This window comes from Anas platyrhynchos, chromosome 23 (assembly GCF_047663525.1).
Source record: "Anas platyrhynchos isolate ZD024472 breed Pekin duck chromosome 23, IASCAAS_PekinDuck_T2T, whole genome shotgun sequence".
Classification (NCBI taxonomy): Eukaryota; Metazoa; Chordata; class Aves; order Anseriformes; family Anatidae; genus Anas; species Anas platyrhynchos.
The window spans coordinates 4,199,523-4,220,832 of NC_092609.1; the positions used below are offsets into that span (position 1 = coordinate 4,199,523).

General features: G+C 61.6%; 2 protein-coding genes across 3 annotated transcripts; both read left to right on the forward strand.

The window, feature by feature from the left end:
- Window positions 1–7,629: 7,629 nt before the first annotated feature.
- SLC20A1 (solute carrier family 20 member 1) lies at window positions 7,630–16,904 on the forward strand. 2 transcript variants are annotated; one of them, XM_038166932.2, is made up of 11 exons: window positions 7,630–7,786; window positions 7,978–8,566; window positions 8,645–8,785; window positions 8,871–8,956; window positions 10,915–11,011; window positions 12,794–12,913; window positions 14,343–14,603; window positions 14,681–15,245; window positions 15,350–15,535; window positions 15,881–15,965; window positions 16,195–16,904. In XM_038166932.2, the coding sequence occupies exons 2-11, from the start codon at window positions 8,224–8,226 to the stop codon at window positions 16,354–16,356; spliced, it is 2,046 nt and encodes a 681-aa protein (XP_038022860.1). In that variant the 5' UTR covers window positions 7,630–7,786; window positions 7,978–8,223; the 3' UTR covers window positions 16,357–16,904. The 2 variants fall into 2 exon arrangements, with proteins under 2 accessions (XP_038022860.1, XP_038022861.1); XM_038166933.2 differs by having other exon boundaries at window positions 14,684–15,245.
- Window positions 16,905–17,421: 517 nt separating this feature from the next.
- Window positions 17,422–21,306, forward strand: LOC119713489 (cytosolic purine 5'-nucleotidase). The gene is made up of 18 exons (XM_038166935.2): window positions 17,422–17,567; window positions 17,918–17,991; window positions 18,085–18,202; window positions 18,312–18,407; window positions 18,540–18,631; window positions 18,712–18,769; window positions 18,889–18,982; window positions 19,125–19,178; window positions 19,265–19,348; window positions 19,464–19,505; window positions 19,600–19,707; window positions 19,827–19,893; window positions 19,967–20,137; window positions 20,307–20,358; window positions 20,479–20,539; window positions 20,626–20,802; window positions 20,927–20,974; window positions 21,055–21,306. Exons 1-18 carry the CDS (start codon window positions 17,497–17,499, stop codon window positions 21,121–21,123), a joined length of 1,536 nt encoding a protein of 511 aa, XP_038022863.2. The 5' UTR covers window positions 17,422–17,496; the 3' UTR covers window positions 21,124–21,306.
- The last annotated feature ends 4 nt before the right edge of the window (window positions 21,307–21,310 follow it).

The window sequence follows — 21,310 nt, forward strand, 5'->3', positions numbered from 1 at the left end:
ATAAAGGGAGAGCATGATCTGACTATACTAGTGTCTGTCGTGTTTTCGGACATTCTTCCTGCAACATTTAAGACCATTCCCCCTTGTCCTATCATTAGGCTTGACATCTTCCAGTTGCTCCTGTGCAGTGTAGTTTGGTGGTTGTGGGCAGGGGTCTTTCAGGATGAAGGCAATGAGGAAGAGGAGGTTAAACTTTCTTTACCTTTGTGGACTTTGACCTTCTGTTGCACAGTTTAGGCCTTTTTTGCTTATCTTTGCCTTGTTTCCTGCCAACAAGTTGTTCGTACTTTCCTAACGAGATGTTCGTTCTTCCCTCCTCCATTGGCCTTGAACAATATCTTCTTTTTACATCTGTTTCTCATCTACAGCCCTATAATTAGGATATTTTTAGGTTCTCATCCGTATCCCCAATAATTAGGATATTTTACCATATATGTAGCTAAATACTAATTCAGATAGGTTTTAGCATCTTCCCCATCTCACTCTGGTGAGGCCGCACCTCGAGTGCTGCGTTCAGTTCTGGGCCCCTCACTGCAAGAAGGACATCGAGGCCCTGGAGCATGTCCAGAGGAGGGCTACGAAGCTGATGAGGGGTCTGAACTACAAGTCCTGTGAGGAGCAGCTGAGGGCACTGGGCTTGTTTGGTCTGGAGAAGAGAAGGCTCAGGGGAGACCTTATTGCTCTCTGCAACTACCTGAACGGAAGCTGTGGGGAGCTGGGAGTCAGCCGTTTCTTGCAGATAACTAGTGATAGGACTAGAGGGAATGGCCTTGAGTTGTGCCAGGTGAGGTTTAGGTTGGAAACTGGGAGACATTTCTTTTCAGAGAGAGCAGTCAGGCATTGTCACGGGTTGCCCAGGGAGGTGGTGGTGAAGCCAGGTATAGAAGAATGGGGGCTTGCTTAATCACATTAAAAATAGATGTTGCTGAGTGTCTTTGCTTACTACTGTGCAAACTAACTGAAACAAGGAGCCTTGGGGCCCCTCACAAAGGATGGTTCCTGACAAAAATGGGGAACCTGTCTCAAAAAACAGCTGAGACCAACCTTGTGGTTTGGACAAGAGCCAAGGAGCAGCAGAGTCTGCACAAAGGCAGGAGGTCAACCAGTGGTGATGAAGAAGAGTTATCAGCCTTCATCCCCGTGACCCCCGGCAACCACCACCAGAAGGCACTGCGCAGGCACAGACAGGAGGAATTTATGGAAATAAGTTCTTGGAACTAATTTTAATATGAAGCGGGGATAGGTTATGCATATGTATAGGAGTATTGGGGAACTTCACGCATACGTAACTCTTTACTGCACATAACCATGGCAGGTTGCTGCATTGGGGTGCGCATGCCTTTGGGAGCTATCCCGCATGTGCCCTGTGCTGAAATAAACCACAAAGCTACTTTATAACTCATTTGCTTTGAGTTGTGGAGTTCTTCCACAAATCAGTGGAGTCACCATCCCTGGGGGTGTTCAAGGAAAGGTTGGACGTGGTGCTTAGGGACATGGCTTAGTGGGTGACGGTGGTAGGGGGATGGTTGGGCCAGATGATCCTGGAGGTCTTTTCCAGCCTTAATGACCCCATGATGTGCCAGCATGTCCACCTGTAGCCCAGAAAGCCAACCACAGCCCGGGCTGCCCCAGGAGGAGCAGGGACAGCAGGCTGACAGGGGAAGACTTTGTGGAAAACCTCATTGCATCCTGCAAAGGGGCTTCTGAGAGAGTACTAGGGCAAGGGGGGCAGCTTTAAAGGCAGACTGGGCAGGTCTACATCAGGAATCGGGACGGAAATCTCCCCTATTCAAGTGGCCAGGCTCATGAAGAGCGGCCTGGGAGCCATGGATGTTGAACCTGGAGGAAAGAAGGCTCGGGGGAGACCTTCGTGTGGGTTACAGGGACCTCACGGGAGGCTGGAGCGAGGTGGGGATGGGGCTCTGCTCCAGGGCATGGGATGAGAGGAAATGGCCTCGAGTTGAACCAGGAGAGGTTTCGATCGGGTATTAGGGGAAATTTCTTTACTAAAAGGGCTGCGTGGCATTGGGACAGGCTGCCCGGGGTGGTACTTGAGTCACCATTCCTGGGGGTTTTCAAGAAATGTGGATTTGTAGAGCTTAGCAGCATGGTTTAGCGGTGGACTAGCCGGGGTTAGGGTTGGACTGGATGATCCTAGAGCCCTCTCCAACCCCACCGATTCCATGGCTCTGCTCCTTCACGCTGCTGCCCACGTGGCCGTAAGGGAGGAGCGGATAAGAAAAGCCAGAGGACAGAGGAGGAGATGTGTGGTGGGAAGCACATACGGTGATCCCCTCCTGCAGCTGCCTTCAGTGCTCACCCCGGAGCTTGGCTCAGGCTGCTCGAGGCCCCAGCTGGAGCTGGCTGCAAACAGACTGCAGCAGGGAGCTCCCCGGGGTCTGTTTCTTTACCAGACTTCCAGTGGCATGGCTAGCAGCCTTCTTTTATGAATAATAACATGGTTTGGAAGTCTGTGTTCTTGTTTTTAATGCAAAGAAGTAGGTCAGGTCTCCCAAGCATGGTGGCATAAAAAAACATCCGAAAGAAGAAATGAAAAGCGTCTGTCAGCTTCAGTGGGCAAGGGATGGAGCCTTGAATTTTGACAGGGTGGAGAAAGTGGCCTCAGAGCCTGGCGCTGCGGAGCTGGCTGTACAATCACTAGAGGGCTCCCGGGCTCTTCGGCAGCATTGCCAATATTCACACCCCTGGACTGGAACCGCCGTGGGATTTGCCTGCCTTGTTCCTGCTCTGCAAATAGCCCCGATTTTGGTGCTGCCAGTGGCACCCGGGTGGTGCCTTGCAGGCTGCCGAGGCAGCTCCTGGCTCCCAGCCCCAGCATCCCTGCCGGGGACTGCTCCTCGCTGCAGGTTTCTGTGGCCAGGGCAGAGTTCGTGGCAGCTCCTCTAGTGCTGGGTGGTGTGGGCATGGGATGGAAGCTCCGACCCTCCTCTGCTTCCCCTGTGGGTGATGCAGCAGTCTGTGACACCCCGAGACTTGCCATCGGGCTGCCCCTGGCCCAGGAACATGGGGTGGAGAGGGTGAGGTACAGGCGGGTGAAGAGAAAACCAGCTTCAGGGAGGAGGCTGCTAGGAAGGAGGCTTCTGCCTCCTCACCTGGAGCAGGGACGGGATCACAGCAGCCCCACGGCTGGGGACAGCAGCGCTGCCGTGAGAGTGTCCAGGGTCCCACAGCCGGGGGTTGCCCCCCCTGCTTCCCCTGGCACAGGGCTGCCCTGGGCACCTCCAACACTGGTGTCTGGCAGCCCCCAGCCGAGGCCTGAAGCTTGTCCGGTGTTGGAGAGGGTGGCAGGGGGCCAAAGGGAGAGTTTGGGCAAGGACAGGCAAGGGGACAGCAGGGAGGCCCAGCAGAAGCCCTTGGGGTGGCCACGCAAGTGCAGCTCACAGGGTGTGGGTGTGCTGGGAGGGGAAGAGAGGAACCCAGGGGAAGGGATCTGAGCAGGTACGGTGGCAAGCAAAGTGTCTTTGCTCACACAAGGGGAATAGAGGAGGTGTGAGCGTGCGGGGAGAGCAAGAAGGGGCTCGGAGCAGCCCAAGAAAGGAGGAGATGTGAGTGCTCCAGACTGCAGAATAAATGGGATGTGAGCACAGAGGAACAGGACTGTCGGTGCTCGGGGATGTGAGCAAGCAGGGCAGGCACTGGGGCATGCCTGGGGCTGGGAGGGCAGAGGGGACACGTGCTTGCCTGGAGGGCACGGTCTGCTTTGCATCTGCTCTCCCAACAGGAAAGGGCACCAAGTCCAGGAACACATGGCGAGGGCTGGGAGGCAAATTCAGAGCCAGGTCATGTGAAGGATGGGCCCACACCACAAAGGCGTTTCTTCCCTAGGTTGCTGAGCAGCTGGAGGAGGCTGTTTGGATTCGGGACTTCACTGAGCGCCACGTGCTTGGATTGCCATTTTAAAACAACCAGAGAAAACCCACTGTGGAGATATTTGAGAGCAGAAGGGGCAGAACTCAGCGGGGACCGATTGTCCCGTATGGCTCCGGGTGGCTGCCCAGAGTCCTGGCTGTGGGGCCAAGCTCTGCTGGTGCCTTGTCCTGGCAGAAGTCCCGGCACTGAGGGTGACCACATGCGTCACAGCAGGTGCTGGCCCTGAGCTCCTGGCTGGTGAAGGAGCTGGAGGTGCTCAGGTGGCCGTGCTGGGTCCCCTGGGGGGCAGCTGGCTCTGGCTGGGGAGAGCCTGGGGGAGAGGGTCAGCCCTGGAGATGAGCAGGGGACGGGGAAGGAAGGGCAGGGGGTCCTGCCAGAGGCAGGCTGACATCCCTGGGTCTCCAGGGACCACCTGAAACTCCCATGTTGGCAATCTGGGCTTTCCTTTTAACCAGTCACAGCCTCTGGCTGTTCCCCGCTGGCTCTTTTGTTTTTTTCAGATGGGCAGAAGGGGCCTGGAGCTGGGGGCTGCTTCACCAGGACGAGGAGAAAAAGGGTCCCTGAGCTGGCCCAGGTGACAGAGCGGTTGGTAGCAGCTCTGCAGAGCAGCTCAGCAGCACCGTGACCCCATTCAGTTCTGCTGGGCCACCCCGAGCGCATTTCAGGCACCTCTGCTCCCTAAGCCGGGGCATTTCTGTGAGCCCCTCACTCCCCAGCTCCTCTTCCCGAATCGCGCTGCAATGTGGGAATGCCCCATGCCCAGGAGGGTTTCAGGGGAAAGCTCAGCAAATCACACCCAGCAGACCGTGGCCTTGGAAAAGCAAACTACACCAGTGCCTCGAGCTTGGGATTTACAGCCTCACCATCTTTTATGGGGCAGGGAGACGGAGCCGTGATTTTGTACGTGACATGGGCACGATCTGGAACGGTGACTCGCAGGTAGCTTCCCAGCCACTCTCTCTGCTCCAGTGCCTTAAGTGGCATTAATGTCCACGTTCGGGCATCTGTTTTATGTCCTGGGCTGCGCTCCTGGAGCAGAAGCCAGTGCTGCTGCAAGGCTGCAAACCCAGCGTGCTGGGTCTCACGGCCCCGCTGCTCAGAAGGGGAGCTGTAGGGCAGACCTGCTGCGGGTCCCAGGTAGCCCTGCATGGCCCTGGCCGCACCTGCAGGTGCTGCCCTTCTCTTGCCCTGCTCAGCTGTCCCCATGCTGCTGCAGAGTCGTCTGTCCCGTTGCCCTGGGCCATAACCTGGCAAAAGAGCTGTGGGTACAGCCCCCGGTACAGGTGTCGGTACACCGACTTCACGGGTTGTCTTACTGAAACAGAACAGAGTTTACCATTCTCCATTTTACCCCTAGCACCAGCGTGGAAGTGGATTTAACACCCGCTGTTAACTCCAAATCAGGGGTCCTGTGGTATCTAGGGAAGGTGAGTGCAGGCAGACGTGCCCGTTTCTCTCCGTTACCCCTTCCCCAACAGGTTCTGCACACTGTGAGCCCGTTAGGGTGACTGGATGCAGCCCCAAGCCAGCCACGGTTGCTCTGGGTGCTCAGGAGGTCACATCCCTGCCTCTACACCCTGCTCCACCCTGTGTCCAGGCAGGTCCCCCACAAAGCCACCACACCTTGTCCCCACCCTCCAAATAAGCTGACGGCAACGTAACGGTTTGGTGGAGGTCTGGAGAGGTGGGAGCACATCTCCTCCCTCCATGGGGCTGGGGATAGCCACGAGCCAGACTGGGAGCAGCTCGATTTTGGGGAGACCTTCCTACCCCAAAACCCAAGCCAGGGCCTCTCCCGCTCTGCAAGGAGCCTCCTCGGTCAGAGCCCTCCGGTACTGGGGAGCCTGGAGCTGGACCCAGCGCTGATGTGGGCTTAGCGGTGCTGAGCAGAGGGGAAGCTGCTGCAGCGCTTCTCTCACCGCAGCCCAGGAGCCTGGTGGCCTCCTTTGCCGCAAGGCACATCGCTCACGGTCAGCTTGGTGCCCAGCAGGACCCCACGTCCTTCACCGCAGAGCTGCTTTCTAGCCAAATCCAACTGAAATGACTCTGGGGCCATTCCTTCCCCGGGGTGCGTGGCCCTGCATCCCCCCGCAGAAGGTCAGGAGGTTCCTCACAGCCCATTTTTCCAGGCCGCTGCAGTTCCTCTGGATGGCAGCACAGCCCTCTGGTGCGTCAGCCGCTCCTCCCCATCCTCTGTCATCAGCAAAGCTGCTGAGGGCGCACCTGCCCCGTGCCCAGGTCACTAAGGAAGGGGTTGGACACTACGCACTCCAGCTGCACTTTGTGCCACCAACCCCGGCAGTTCAGACAGTTTTCCTTCCACCTTGCTGCCTGCCTTGTCATTTTGTGTATGGGGATGTTATGGCCAGCAGTGTCAAAACCTTGCTGTGGAGGGGAACAACACCCGCTGCCCTCCTCTTCCACCCAGCCAGCCACCTCACTGTGCAGGCTGTCAGGCCAGCTAAGCTCAGTGTCCCTGTTGGAAGTCCACACTGCCCACTCTTCATTGGGTTTTTCTTCGCCATGTGCTTGGAAATTGTTTCCAGGAGGAAATGGGATTGGGAGCCCCAAGTCCTGGGTCCCCACAGCATTGTCCAGAGGCTCCCACCTGATTCTCCAGCAGATGCTCACCTGGGACAAAAGGGAGACCATGGGGGACAGGGATGGGGTCAGGGTGCGGGGTTATCCCCTGCCACCACAGGAGCCAGGAGAGGTAAGAAGACCCCAGCACCCATCTCCCCTTGCCCTCAAGCCCACCCAGGGCTGCAGCACAGCTGCATGCGCCCGGTGCTGCACGTGGCCAGGGACACAGGGCCAGCAGGGACACGGGGCCGGCAGGGACACGGGCCGGACTCTGGCCCTGTGACGCGGGGTCAGCGGGGCGGGGGCACCCAGGCCACTTCCCCCAGCGGATGCCAGCAGCGGGCCCACGTCAGAGGTGGCCCCACAAGGCGATGGCTCGCGACGGCCCAGCCCCGAGCCACTGACCCGTGCCCTGGCCCCACACAAGCCAAGTGCTGGACACGGGTGGGCTCTCTGCCAGTCCCCCGGCCGGACACCCTGGCTTCCTGCGCCGCGCTGACCCGCTGCCCCCAGCCGGCTCTGCCCGCTGGGCCACGGTTCCTGCCGGGCAAGGGTCGCCCGAACAAGGGAAGCGCTGGGCAGCCGCGGGGCACCGGGCACGGCCTCGAGGGGGGCACCGAGCAACGGGACAGCGCTCACGCACGTGTCCCCGTGCACGAGGAAGCAGGAAGCGTGCAACAGCGGCGTGCAAGGACGTGCACACACACACACACAGAGCCCCGCACCCCACGGCAAAGCAGCGGGTGGGGGGGGGTCGGGGCCAGCCCCGGGCACCCCGGGGGGCTCCTGGGGGCGGCCACAGCCAGCACCGGGGGGGGGGACACGGCGGGCCCGGGGCGGCCGGGGGCTGGTGCCCGGCGGGCCCCGTGCACGGGAGCCTCACGGCGGTGCCGGGCGGAGCTGGGGCAAGCCCGGGGCTGTGCCCGGTGCCGTGCCCGGGGCCCGGATCGCGCCCGGTGCCGGTGCCGGGTCGGGGCCGCGCCAGAACCGGGCGGCGCCCACGTGGAGCGCAACGCGCGCTGCCCGCCGAGCGGCGCGCCAAGAGTTCCCCAGCGGCTCCCGGCCGTTGGCTGCCGGCAGCCAATAGCGGCTCGGCCCCGCCCTCCCGGCGGCCAACGGGCGAATGGGAGCGCCGGGAGGCTCCTGACGTCACGGGGTTAAGCCGGGAGTCGCGGAGGTCACGTGGCAGGGAGGGTAAAAGCGCCAGGGGGCGGCGGGGCCGGGCCGAGCTCAGCGCGTCCCCAGCGCGCGTTCGGTGCCCGCGTCCCGGTGCTCCCGGAACCGGCCCCGGCCCGGCCCCTGGGCGCTGTCGGTGAGCGGGGCTCAGGGGGGTGGCGGCGGCCGTGGGCTGGGCTCGGGGGGGGGGGGGGTTGGGAGGACGTGGGGGCACCTGGGAGGGATTTTGGGGCGATTCCGGTCGGTTTCGGGGCTTTTTTCGGCGCGGGAGCGGCCGTTGTGGCCGCGCGGTGCCGGTGCCGCCCGCTCAGCTCCCGCTGTCCGCAGGATGAAGAGGCCGCCCCCCCGCCAGCCCTCACCATGGAGCCCGGCCCGGCCCTGACCGCCCCCGGCCGCCCCGCAGCCGCCGCCGCCGCCCGCGCCCTATAGCAGCGGCCCCGCGTCCCGCCCGCAGCCTATTTAATTTTGTACCTTATTTATTGTCGCACCTCCGTACCTCACGCTCTGTTTACATCCCGGCCCCGAGCCCCCCCCCATCCATCCCTGTCCGTCCCCAAACCGCTGGCTGCAGCCATGGATTCGGTCCCCAGCGGTGTCACGGCGCTGGCGGAGAGCGGCGCGGTGCCGGCTCCGCTCACCGGCTTCCTCTGGATGCTGGTGCTGGGCTTCATCATCGCCTTCGTGCTGGCCTTCTCCGTGGGTGCCAACGACGTGGCCAACTCCTTTGGGACTGCGGTGGGCTCGGGCGTGGTGACGCTCCGGCAGGCGTGCATCTTGGCCAGCATCTTCGAGACGGTGGGCTCCGTCCTGCTGGGGGCCAAGGTCAGCGAGACCATCCGCAAGGGGCTGATCGACGTGGAGATGTACAACTCCACGCAGGAGCTGCTCATGGCCGGCTCCATCAGCGCCATGTTCGGTGAGTGCCCGTGATCCACGCCGTGCCGTGCTGCCCCGTGCCGATGGCTCCCTTACCGGCCTTGTTCTCGCCCTTCAGGATCGGCCGTGTGGCAGCTTGTGGCTTCGTTCTTGAAGCTTCCCATTTCGGGTACCCATTGTATTGTCGGAGCAACGATCGGCTTTTCCTTGGTGGCCAAAGGGCAGGAAGGTGTCAAGTGGTCTGAGCTGCTAAAAATCGGTGAGTGCAGTGAGGTGATGGCTCCAGACACAGCACGACCCCCTCTGTGTGCAGTGTGGTTCTAATCACACCTCTTCTCTCCTAGTGTTGTCCTGGTTCATCTCACCCCTCCTGTCTGGCATCATGTCTGCTATCCTGTTCTTCCTTGTCCGTAGGTTCATTCTTCATAAGGTAAGGATGAAGCTGTGTGTTGGGACAGCCTGGGGCTGCTGGGGGCTCCCAGCGTGCCTGTTAGTGGGGCTGGTTGGCTTACGTGCATCAGAAGTTCTGCAGGTGCATGGCTTTGGATGTGTGCTTGTGGTGAGCCTTGAGTGGGCACCCGGCCAGGAGCAGCTGAAGGGACCTAGGGGAGGACGAGAGCTGCACTTGTTCTGTGAAGTGGAGCCCAGGAGATAAGGAGGCTTCACTTACCTCCTCCAAAACATCTGGGCTGGCAGTGTCCCTTGCCTGGCTGGAGGAGAAGCAGCTGCGGCTTCCAAGTAGCAAAGCAGCCTGGAATTGATAACATCAGAGCTTCTTGTCAGGATTTTCCTTGACTCATGGTGTGAGGGTGAGCCATGCTGCAGATGAAGGCAACGACTGGCAGCGATGGCTTTGTTTTGAAGCCAGAAGAGACAGAATTGTCCCTGGTGCTGTGGAAAGTGCGCTTTCCCCCCAGGGGAGGCTGGCTGGGCAGCCCACACCTCCAGGCTGTTCTGTATCACCGCGAAGCAGAGCAGTTTCTGCTGGTTTTATTTTTCTGAAGCCGGGCAGGGTTCTTGCACCTCTCTGGGTGCTGCTGTATGTCAGGAGGTACAACTTGTGGCCGTGCCGATTTGCACTTCCTTCAGCTTGTGTGATCTGCTCTGGCATTAGCCTACAAAGGAACTGCTGCTTCCCGTACGTAGGAGCAGCGTTTCCATCCCAAGCCACCTGCAAGCAGCAGGTCTAAAGCTACTTTGGGGGGCTCAGGGGCTGTATTTGGGGCAGCATGCCCTGAGGACAGAGCTCAGGGAACCCTGCTGTCCTCTTCTTGGTCACCGTGAGTGCAATGCCTGGCCTGGGAGCCAAAGTCCAAGCCTGGGGTGAAACCTGCAGCTGAAGCTCCTCAGGCAAATTGTTCTGGGTTCTTCTCTGCCTTAAAACTTGGTCAGGTAGCAGCAACCTCCTGGCAGGGCTGCGAGGCTCCAGGTGAACCCAGGGGCTCTCTGGTGGGGCTTGAGAACGAACTTTCCCTGTTTAAAGGGTGTGGAGTTCCAGGAAAAGGAAATTGGCACCCAAACTGTTGGAAATGGAGGTGGCGGCTTTAATGTCACCTTTTGGAGGTGACAAACCTCTGTGAAGCACGCGACACTGCTGGTGAGGGACACTCAGCCAGCCGGCCAGGGGAGCCAGCTCCAGCATTGTTGTGTAATCAGTTTGTTCTGCGCATTTGAGTTTAATGACTTAAATGAGTTCAGGGCTGGGATCTAACTACTTCTGCTTCGAGAGATGTTAAGATCGTATCGCTGCTGTTTTCTGCCTGGCAACCTTCTAAAACAATCCGGCGTCACTGCTGTCGGAGTAACCTTGCATAACTGGCCTTTGAGAGCTGTGCTTGCCCCCCGTGCTTCCTGTTGGCGAGTGGCTCTGGCAGGGAACCGGCTGCTTGCGGCCCCTCGCCGTGGTCGGCAGCGCTCCGTGCACTTGCATCAGCACGGGACCCGGATTGCCGGGTAGAGATTAAGTGCTCCTGCTGCTGGGCGAGGGCCTCTCTGCGCAGGTATGAGGCTGAGTAAGCTGCTTGTGGGTGGTGGACTTCCTTGTGCAGCCTGGGTCAGCTGGAGAGGCAAAACCTTTGTCTGACAAATGGTTTGGTCTGAAAGCACCCGGGGAGGTGAAAAATCCCGTGCGGTTGGAGCCTGAGGAAGGGCTGTAAGAGCTGGCGTGTGTTTGCAGGGGGTGTCGGGGGCCTGGAGGTGCCCCCCTGGTCGGTGTGAGCGGGGCGCAGCGGGGAGGCTCCATGCAGCCCCTGGTTCTGGCTGGGGGCACGCTGCAGGGCTGAAGGTGTGGGGAGTCTCACGATGTGGCTGGGGGTGGCCGCTCCTGTGCCGCACGGCCCCCGTGGTGCTGGGCTCTGGGTTCCTGCAGCTCCCGACCTTGTCTTGCAGGCAGACCCTGTCCCCAACGGCTTGCGAGCTCTGCCCGTCTTCTATGCCTGTACCGTGGGGATCAACCTCTTCTCCATCATGTATACCGGCGCGCCCTGTAAGTACACGTCTGAATACTTGAACCTGAATTTTGGAATTCTTTACAAAGCCTCCATTAAATGCACGATTTACCCCTTTTTGCTTTTCAGGGCTGAATTCTCCTAGAAGGCGGCTGGCCTGTGCCGGTTACAGAAGGCGGCAGGCTAGCGTGCGCTGAGTTCTGTACTAGATAGTTCCCAGCCAGAGGCCTGCCCAAACTAAACCCCACAGACCTTTCTCCTTAGACTCCCCAGCGCTGGCAGATAACGCGACTTCCCCTTCTCCTTCTCTAACCTGTGCTAACCTCAGGTACCAGCTGCTGCTGGGAGGCTCCTCGGGCTCCCCACTCTCCGGTAGTGAGGCTAGGAGCAGGGCTGGAGGCTGGGCGTGGAGCCCGTGGCCTCTCTGTTCACCTGGTCCCTAAGAATAAACTAATTATCCCCGAGACTTCCTGGCGAGAAGAGCTGGCGCACTGCAGCTGGCACCTGTACTGAGAAGAGGAGTTCGCTGCAGTTTGAAAGCCCTTTGGGAACACCAAATTGAAATGTTTGTTTGGCTGTTGTGTAGGGGGGACGGGAAAAGCACAGCCCTGTCGCCCGCCCGCTTGGCACGGGCGTAATGAGCGGCGTACCCGCAGAGCCCAAAGGCAGGCTGGTGGGGAAAAATACCAAATCATAACTTCCATCAGTCAGAGTAACTCGGCGTGAGCTGTTTTCAGTCTGAGTGGGTTTCCTGTTGTGGAACAGTGGAAGAGGTGGCTGGAGGCTGACAGGAGGCAGTGCTTTTTGAGGCTTTTGAGGGTTTTCTCTGTAAACAGTGCCTGGAAGGCTTGCGAGGGCCATCAGCTCCCTCCCCTTGGTGTGCCTGGTGCGGTGTCCAGCCCGGCAGGCACGGGTGAGGAAGAGGAGGAGGCTGAGAGGCACGGAGCTCACTGAGCAGCAGTGCTGCTCTGGGTTGGTTCACAGCTCGGCTTCCCCAGGTGGATTCGTGTTCAGCCCTGGCTGGAGGAGTGGGGCGAAGCCTCACGCTGCTCCCTGTGGGCTTCATAGCCCTTGGCAAGCCAGGTGGTTGGGGGCTGCCTGGGGCTCACAGGTTAACAGTGTGTTATGGTGCTGCAGCAGGACATGCAGGAGCTGAGCCATCACGAGCACTCTGTCTCCTGGCAGGTTGCAGCAGACTGCGAGGTGTAAGCGCCTGCTAGAAGTCACGCTGCATGTGGGGGCGCTTGGAACTAGGTCACTGAACACCTTGGGTGCCTCTCGGAAGGTTTCAGGCACTTGCGTGGCAGAGAAATCACCTTGGGAGAGGTGCTGGGGGCAGCCCAGCTCTCTGGTGGGAGCAGCTGAGGTCCTGCCTTTGCTCTCCCCCCCCCCGGCTTCCCAGCCCGATGTGCCAGGAGAGGCAGCACTGCCTGCTGCAGCAGCCTGGCTGCGTTTTTCTGTGACATTGCAGCAAGGCAGGACACGGCGCTGTGCGAGGCGGGTGCGAGTATTCCTGGTGCTGCTCAGGCAGAACGCACACCGGGCGCTAATCGGGTTTGGCTGCGGGAGGGAGGAGGGAAAGTGTCTGAGCATGTGAAAGAGATTAGCTTTTGATGGGGGAGATTGTACCCTGGTGGGGCTCCACGTGTGCTAAGCTCCCGGTTTCCATGTGGTCAGCAGTGGATTTCCCATTGAATTGGATGCTCGCTGGCGGGCCGGCCAGCCCGGGCATTGCAGGTGGAGCTGCTCTGCACACCCAAGTCGTACACGGAGGGGGCTGTGGCCCTGGGGTTTTCAAGATCCGTTGTTTTATTTCCTAGTGCTGGGCTTTGACAAACTTCCTCTCTGGGGTATCCTCCTAATTTCGGCGGGGAGTGCTGTTGTCTGTGCTCTCGTCGTCTGGTTCTTTGTATGTCCGAGAATGAAGAAGAAAATTGAACGTAAGTACCCGCCTCTTTGTGATCCTTTGGGGGAGGGCGCGCTCACTAACAAACTTCCTTTCGCAGCGGGAGACCTCATTAGCCCCAGGGCTGTTATTAGCAGGGATCCTTAGCTGCAGTTATCACTTAAGCTGCTCTGCCAGCCCTGAGTCACCGGGTGCATCTCTCCAAGCCATGGGCTGGGCCCTGCGAGCTCCTTGCCACCAGCAGCACCTGGGGGCTGCCAGGACCCCTCAAACCCCCTGGGAGCAATGTTTTGCTATCCGGCAGCTGCTGGGCAGGGCAATCCGGAGCTGCTCTTGGCACTGTGGCTCAGGCAGGAGGCAGGGAGGCTGTCAGCTGGCGTAACCTTTAATCCCGGGCATACCTGGCGATCAATCTTTGGCCCAGCAGCTGCAGATAGCAAGTCAGAGCTGCGTAATCTTATGAAATCCTTTCCCCGTGGCAGAAATGTCTGTTGAAAGGCATCCAAAACAGCAGTCCCGGCACCCTTCTGACAGCGCAGGCAGCTCTGAGCTGTGCGGGGTCTCGCACACGAGCTCTGCGTGCAGTCAGCTTCCTCATTTCATGTAGGTGAGGGGATAGCGAGTGTCCTTGTCAGGCTGGCGGAGCTGGGGTGTGACTAACAGCTTTATGGCTGCCCTTGAAATCCTTCCAGCTGCCGGAGCTTCGTGCAGCTCCTCCCTGCCTTCAGCTGCTGTGCGTGGGGCTGGGGGCTGCTGGGGGCTGCTGGGGGCTTGGTGCCAGGGTGGGTGGCAGTTGTGGTTGGAGGTGTCTGGATGGGCTGAGCTCCTGTTTCCAACCACTGTTTGCAAGATCCCAGCAGGAACAGCCTCAGCTTCCTGGGCTTGGGGAGGCACCGGCTTGGCTCCCCTCGGAGCAGGAAACCAAGCAGTGCGGGGAGGCTGGAGGCTGCTCCTGGCAAGCCGGGCTGTTTGGGTTTGCAGCCCAGCAGCAGGAGCTGGAGCCAGGCCCCAGGCAGTGGGGAGAGGATGGAGAAGTTCAGGGGGTCCCGGGAGAGAAGCAGGGCCCTGTCTGGGTGCTGCACTGCCCGGGGGTGCTGGCAGCAGGGGAGGGGGCACAGGCGGGCACAGACTGAGACAAACATGGCTTGTTTGTTGGAAGAGGAATCTCTGCCCTCGGAATAACCAGCAACATCCCCATAATGCTGCTCACCACACCCGGTGTGGGTGTGCAGGGGCTAAAAATAGGAGATGAGCTGGCTTATGACAGTCTGGCTGCTGAGCATTGGGCAAGGTGTGACTGATGAGCATTGGGTGAGAGGGAGCAGCTACCAAAGTTCAGTGCTGGGGAGGTGGAAGCCAATTTGTCTGCCATAAATCCTAGCCTTGAGGGGCATTGTGGGCAGCAGGGCAGGTGTGGCTCTGGTAGAGGGCAGGGGTTTTATGGCATCTGCTTCTCTTGGCAGGAGAGATTAAATCGAGTCCTTCTGAAAGCCCCCTGATGGAGAAGAACAGCAGCCTGAAAGAAGACCATGAGGAGCCCAAGGCTCCTCTTGGCGATGGTCCAGGCAATGCCAAGAGCCCCATAGCCGAGGTGGTGTCGCCTGTGCCGCACCGGGTGGCTGTGGAGGAGAGGACGGTGTCCTTCAACCTGGGGGACTTGGAGGAGGTCCCGGAGCGCGAGAGGCTCCCGAGTGTCGACCTGAAGGAGACCAACATTGATAGTGGTGAGCACTGGGGGGTGGTGGGGAGGGTGCTGGGTTCTGTGGGTCCCTGGGCACTAACTCCCCTCCTTTTCCCTCAGCAGGAGCCGTGCAGCTGCCCAACGGCAACCTCGTTCAGTTCAACCAGGCCGTGAGCCACCAGATGAGCTCCAGCGGGCAGTACCAGTACCACACCGTGCACAAGGACTCCGGCCTCTACAAAGAGCTGCTGCATAAACTGCACCTCGCCAAAATGGGGGACTGCATGGGGGACTCGGGGGACAAGCCCCTGCGCCGCAACAACAGTTACACGTCCTACACCATGGCCATCTGCGGCATGCCCCTGGACTCTTTCCGGGCCAGGGAGGGTGAGCCCAGGGGCGAGGAGATGGAGAAGCTGACCTGGCCCGCAGCAGACACCAAGAAGAGGGTGCGCATGGACAGCTACACCAGCTACTGCAACGCGGTGGCGGATACGCACCCCGCTGCTGACGTGGATCTGAACGCTGCCCAGGTGGAGATGGGCATCGGCAACAGGAAGGGCAGCAGCAGCTCCCTGGAGGAATGGCAAGACCAGGACAAGCCCGAGGTGTCCCTCCTCTTCCAGTTCCTGCAGATCCTCACTGCCTGCTTTGGCTCTTTTGCTCATGGTGGCAATGATGTCAGGTCAGTGGAGCTGGCCAGCCAGCTCGCCCCTTCTGCTGGCTCTGCGGGGCGGGCGCTGCCCTGCTCAGCTGGCGTGCCAGCTAAGGGTTGCCTTCCTCTTGCAGCAATGCCATCGGCCCTCTGGTTGCACTCTACCTCATCTACCAGACGGGCGATGTGGCTACGAAAGTGGCGACTCCCATCTGGCTGCTGCTGTACGGCGGCGCAGGGATTTGCATCGGTTTGTGGGTGTGGGGACGGAGAGTCATCCAGACCATGGGCAAGGACCTGACTCCCATCACACCATCAAGGTAAGGCAGGGCTGGAACCGTGTCCTGCTCCCAGAGCCCTGGGTGTGATGAGAAGGGCTCTTCTCACACCCCTCCAGTGCTTTACCTGGGGCACGTGTGGCCCCGTAACGCTTCCCTGCCTGCTGACCCCCGCTGCAGGGGCTGTGCTCCAACCTCCTGCCCTGGAGGAGTTGGTCCCAGGCAAGGAGCTGGTCCCGCTGTGCAGTGTCTGCTTGGGCCCTGTGGGGGGGGAGCGGAGCAGCCCCCAGCTATGGCTGGGGCCAAATCATTCTCATGGTCGGGGGGGGGGCACTGGGGTCCTGGTGCCAGCCCCGTGCCTCATTCCCACATGTTTTGTGTCCACAGTGGCTTCAGCATCGAGCTGGCGTCTGCCCTGACCGTGGTGATCGCCTCCAACGTGGGCCTCCCCATCAGCACCACCCACTGCAAGGTAAGGATGAGCCCGCTCTCTTCTGCATCCTGTTGCTGATGGGGGACAGGCTGCTGCTGAGCCCCCGAAACAGCCGGGAGCCTGTGGGATGAGGGAGCTGGTGGTGACGAGGGGCTTGTGCCAGGTTGCCCTGCTGGGGCTAAGTGCTGTGGGGAGGGAACCTGGGACTCAACGTGTGGGGCAGCCCCATGGCGAGGGCTGTGCTGAGACAGGGCCGGCTCCTCGGCAGGTGGGCTCGGTGGTCTCCGTGGGCTGGCTGCGCTCCAGGAAGGCGGTGGACTGGCATCTCTTCCGCAACATCTTCATGGCCTGGTTCGTCACCGTGCCTATCTCGGGCCTCATCAGCGCTGCCATCATGGCTGTCTTCAAGTACGCCGTCCTGGGAGTGTGAGGCGCCTGCTGCTGCCCCGGGCCGCTCGCGCTGTGCCTGCTTTCCGCTGCCGACCGTGAGGGAGCCGAGCGCACTCCCCCGCCGCCTCCCGGCGTGCCGTAGGCCTGTCCTCGTCCACAGGGCTCCCCTCCCTTCTGCCTAGTGTTGTCACTGAAGTATCTTTGTTTTTTTTTAATGGTTTTGGCGCTACGTTTTTAGAAGGGGTGTGCGGCTGTGAGCCTGTGCCTGCCTGAGGCATGGCGGTCCCACTGCTCTGTAGGTTTAGGTTAGCAGTGACGTGGGAGGACACTTTATTTTTTTATTTCTCATGACTTAATTCGGATCCCGTTGCAGTGATTCCTCCCCAGGAGGAGGAGGACTGGTGCTGCTGGTCCTTGCCCCAGGCTGGGGGCCGCGGGCTGCGCTGTGCTCAGCTTTGCCTCCATCTGCAGTGGTGACGCTGCCCCGTGTCCCCCTGTGGCTGGGGGGCAGCCCTGGGCCCCCCCAATACCACAGCCCCTGCTCACTGCTGCTACCTCGGACTCAATAAAGAAATCCTTCGTATACCAGTGCTGCGCCTCTCTTTTTTTTGGGGGGTTCTTTGGGGCTGGGGGTGCCACCTGGCTTTCCCCCTCCTTTCCCAGTGCTGTCCCCCCACACCCTGGGTGTGAGCGGGGCCTGTGGCCCTAGATAAGAGCCCCACGTGAACCCCCTCCTGTCACGGGACAGGGGGGAGGCTTATCACGGCCCCACAGCTGGGGTTGACCCCAAATTGTCACTGCTTTCAGGGGCTCCTGGCCAAGCCTTGCACAAGCCCCTGGGGCCTGGGGGGTGCTCAGTGCCCCCCACTCCCAGCCCCGGGGCCCGGCCCCACGGATTTGGGGTTTTGGGGGGCGCTTCCCCGCGGCTTCCCTCGGGTAGGGCCGAGGGGGAGAGGCCGGGGGCGGTGCGGGGCCGGGCCTTGACCCTTGGTTAATGATTGCCCCGGGGGCACCGGGCCGCCCCCAGCCTCCTGGCGCCGTCGGGGCCGTGGCCGTGGGAGGGCGCCGCTGCCTCGGGGCCGGGGGGGAACCGGGGGCCGGGCCGGGGCCGTGGGGCCGGGGCGGGGCGCGGGGCCCCGTTAAAACGGGCGGAGGCAGGAGGCGGCCGGAGGCGGCGGTGATGGGCAGCGAGGGCGAGAGGGGCCCGGGGCAGGGCGACCCCCGGGCGCTGCGGAGGGACTGCCAGCACCGGTGGGGCGGGGGGGGGGGGGCTGGAGGGGCGGGGGGAGGATTTGGGGGGAGATGGGGCAAATTTGGGCGTAGGGGGCGGTGAGGCCGGGGTCCCCTTGCAGTCGTCCTGAGCAAACGGGGGGGAATCCGTGCCCTGTGCCCCCAGCCCACCGTGGCTCCGTTTCCAGCTGAAAAGCCCTTTTTTCTACTGAAAGCCCTTTTTTTTTCTGATGAAAAGCCCCTTTTTCTGCTCTGATAACTCTCCGCGGGGCCCCTTGCCTGGGGAAGGGACTGGGCACCTGCCGTGGGGGGTCTGTGCTCCCCCCGCTGCGCCCCAAACGCCCCCAGTGCTGACCCCCGGTCGCCCCCAGGATCTTCGTGAACCGCAGCCTGGCGCTGGAGAAGATCAAATGCTTCGGCTTCGACATGGACTACACCTTGGCCAGTGCGTGGGGCGGAGGGGAGGGGACTTAGGCAGATTTTGGGGTGCTGCCCCCACCCCCAGCCCGCACCCACGCCATCCCCCTGCCCGCTGCAGTGTACAAGTCCCCCGACTACGAGGAGCTGGCCTTCCAGCTGCTGCTGGAGCACCTCGTCTCCATCGGGTACCCCCACGAGATCCTCGCCTACAAGTATGACCCCACCTTCCCCACCCGGTGAGTGCCGGCGGGCTTTGGGGACGGGATCAGGGGGGACACGCGTGTGGCAGGGGCACCGGGACCCCCCCTCCGTCCCACACCGTGCTCACGGGGGTCCGTGCCGCAGGGGGCTGGTGTTCGACGCCCTGTACGGGAACCTGCTGAAGGTGGACTCGCACGGGAACCTGCTGGTCTGCGCCCACGGCTTCCGCTTCCTCAAGGGGTGAGTTCTGGGCTCGGGGGGGTCGCAGGGGTCCCTCAGGCTCCAGGCAGTGAGGTTTTGGGTTGTGGTTGGAGGGGCAGGATCCGGCCAGGTGCTCCCCACACCCACAGTGGCTCCGTGCCCCCTCCCCAGGGCTGAAATCCTCCACTACTATCCCAACAAGTTCATCCAGCGGGACGACATGAAGCGCTTCCACATCCTCAACACCCTCTTCAACCTCACGGGTGAGTGACCCCCCCCCAGCCTCACCCCCCCAAGCCCTCTCCGTGGCCTTGCCCCCACTCACGGCCGCTTTCCCTGGCAGAGACCTACCTCTACGCCTGCCTCGTGGACTTCTTCAGCAACTGCTCCAGATACGTCAAGTAAGAGGGAAATAGGGGAGGGGACAGGATGTGGCACCCCCCCAGTGGCAGTCTGGGTAAGGAGGGGGTCTCAGGGGGCCTCCTGTCACCTTCACACTCCATTTTTCCCCCAATTGCAGCTGCGACACCGGGTACAAGCACGGGAACCTCTTCATGTCCTTCCGCAGCATGTTCCAGGATGTGCGCGAGGCCATGGACCAAGTCCATCTCTCGGTGGGTGCCACGGGCAGGGTTCGGGGGACACCATGGCCATGGCTTCACCCCCAGAAGTTTTTTGGAAGGGGGGGGTGGGAGGGACAAAAGATGTCTGGATGCTGGCACCATGCCGAGCTCGTACCACCCGTCCCCTCTGCAGGGCTGCCTGAAGGAGAAGACGCTGGAGAACCTGGAGAAATACGTGGTGAAAGATGTGAGTGCCTCTGAGCCCCCCCCACCCCAAAGCCAGGCCCCCATGCCCACCCCCAGCCCCCAGTGCCCTGACTCTGCCCTCGCCAGCCCCGCGTGCCCCTGCTGCTGAGCCGCATGAAGGAAGTGGGGAAGGTTTTCCTGGCCACCAACAGCGACTACAACTACACCGACGTGAGTAGCAGCCCCCTCACCCCTGGGGGGAGAGGGCACAGAGCACAGCCCCCCCACCCCACAGCCGCCCTCCTGAGGGATGGTGTGGTGGCAGTGACCCCGGCTGTCGTTGCAGGCCATCATGTCCTACCTGTTCGACTTCAGTGACGGGGACAAGGTGAGGCCGTGCTGGGGGTGCTGTTAGCAGCCCCCCGCCATCCGTGACCCCCTCTTGTCACCCCCCCTCCACGCCATACCCTGCTCCCTGGCAGGCCGAGACCCCGCAGCGCCCCTGGCGCTCCTACTTCGACCTCATCGTGGTGGACACCCGCAAGCCGCTCTTCTTCGCCGAGGGCACCGTCCTGCGCCAAGTCAACACGGTGGGGACCCGGCCGCCGCGTGCCACCCTCCTGCCCCCAAACCCCTCGCACAGTGCGGGCACAGCCTGGTGGCTCCGGCGCAGGTGACAGCTCCACCACGGGGCCTTCTTTGCCCACAGGACACGGGGAAGCTGCGCATCGGGACATACACCGGCCCCCTCCAGCACTGCGCCGTCTACTCCGGCGGTGAGTGCCCGGCCGGGCTGCGCGGTGGCGCGGGGACACGGCAGCGCCGTGCCCTGATGTGTGGCTGGCACAGGCTCCTCGGACGTGGTGTGTGACCTGCTGGGCGTGAAGGGCAAAGACATCCTGTACATGGGGGACCACATCTTCGGGGACATCCTCAAGTCCAAGAAGCGGCAGGGCTGGCGCACCTTCCTGGTGGTGCCCGAGCTGGCCCGCGAGCTGCAGGTGTGGACGGAGAAGAGCGGTGAGCAGGGCTTGGCTGGGGGGCAGCCCTCCAACCCGGGACCTCCAACCCCCCTCGGTGACAAAAGCAGACCTGGGGACAGCCGAGCAGGGCGGGACGTGTCCCAGCACCCTGTGGTGGCCGTGCCGGGGCCGGTGCCTGTGCTGAGCTGGACCCTTTGCTATTGCAGAGCTGTTTGAGGAGCTGCGGAGCCTGGACCTCTTCCTGGCGGAGCTGTACCAGTGAGTGGGCACGGGGGGGCTGTGGCTGGGGCACCACGGGGTGCAGGGACCTAGAGGAGACACGTGGAGGACCCTCGGGTGAGCTGTAAGACCCTGCTCAGAGCTTGGCTCCCACTGCAGGCACTTGGACAGTGGCAGCAGTGAGCGCCCGGACATCAGCTCCATCAAGCGTCGGATCCAGGTGACCCCCAGGGACCCATCCCCGGTTGTGCCCCCACATCCAGCACCCCGGCACTGGGTGCCCTGACCATCCTGCCGTGCCCGCAGAAAGTCACGCACGAGATGGACATGTGCTACGGGAAGATGGGCAGCCTCTTCCGCTGCGGCTCGCGCCAGACCCTCTTCGCCAACCAGCTGATGCGCTACGCGGACCTCTACGCCGCCTCCTTCGTCAACTTCCTCTACTATCCCTTCAGCTACCTCTTCCGGGCGCCCTCCGTCCTGGTATGCAGCTCCTGCCCCCACGCCGTGCCTCAGTTTCCCTTCCTGCCTTGAGGGGGCTCTGGAGGACCCCAGCCCGTTGGGTGCTGGGTGCCAGCCCCTCTCGCCACCCCTCTCTCCACTGCAGATGGCCCACGAGTCGACGGTGGAGCACGGCCCCGTGGACGCCGTGGAGGTGGGCAAGTCCTGGCCCAGCGCTGGCACCCCAATGACCCCAATGGTCCTGTGCCCACTGAGCCCCCTCCTCTGTCTCAGGTCACAGGGGTCCTCCAGGACTCCAGCAGGGAGGAAGAGGAGGAGGAGGAAGAGGATGGCGAGGCCTGAGCCCGTAGCAGCACCGCTGGTTGCCGATTTGGTGGGTGCCAGCCCCCCGAGGGCATTCAGTGAGCCCAGAGGACCAAAGCTGCCTGCAGGACGATCGGTGGCCCCATCCTGTCCCCGCACAGCGGTGCCCTTCTCTTCTCTTCTGTTTTCACCCTTTATTTATAAAAGGTTCTTTAACTCCTGGCTA

Coding starts and splice junctions, on each gene's coding strand:
- SLC20A1 (XM_038166932.2), top strand. CDS start 8,224: ATGGATTCGGTCCCCAGCGGTGTCACGGCGCTGGCGGAGAGCGGCGCG. Junction 15,246..15,349: donor CATGGTGGCAATGATGTCAG/GTCAGTGGAGCT, acceptor TTCCTCTTGCAG/CAATGCCATCGGCCCTCTGG. Junction 15,966..16,194: donor TCAGCACCACCCACTGCAAG/GTAAGGATGAGC, acceptor GCTCCTCGGCAG/GTGGGCTCGGTGGTCTCCGT.
- LOC119713489 (XM_038166935.2), top strand. CDS start 17,497: ATGGGCAGCGAGGGCGAGAGGGGCCCGGGGCAGGGCGACCCCCGGGCG. Junction 19,349..19,463: donor GCGACTACAACTACACCGAC/GTGAGTAGCAGC, acceptor CTGTCGTTGCAG/GCCATCATGTCCTACCTGTT. Junction 20,138..20,306: donor GGTGTGGACGGAGAAGAGCG/GTGAGCAGGGCT, acceptor TTGCTATTGCAG/AGCTGTTTGAGGAGCTGCGG.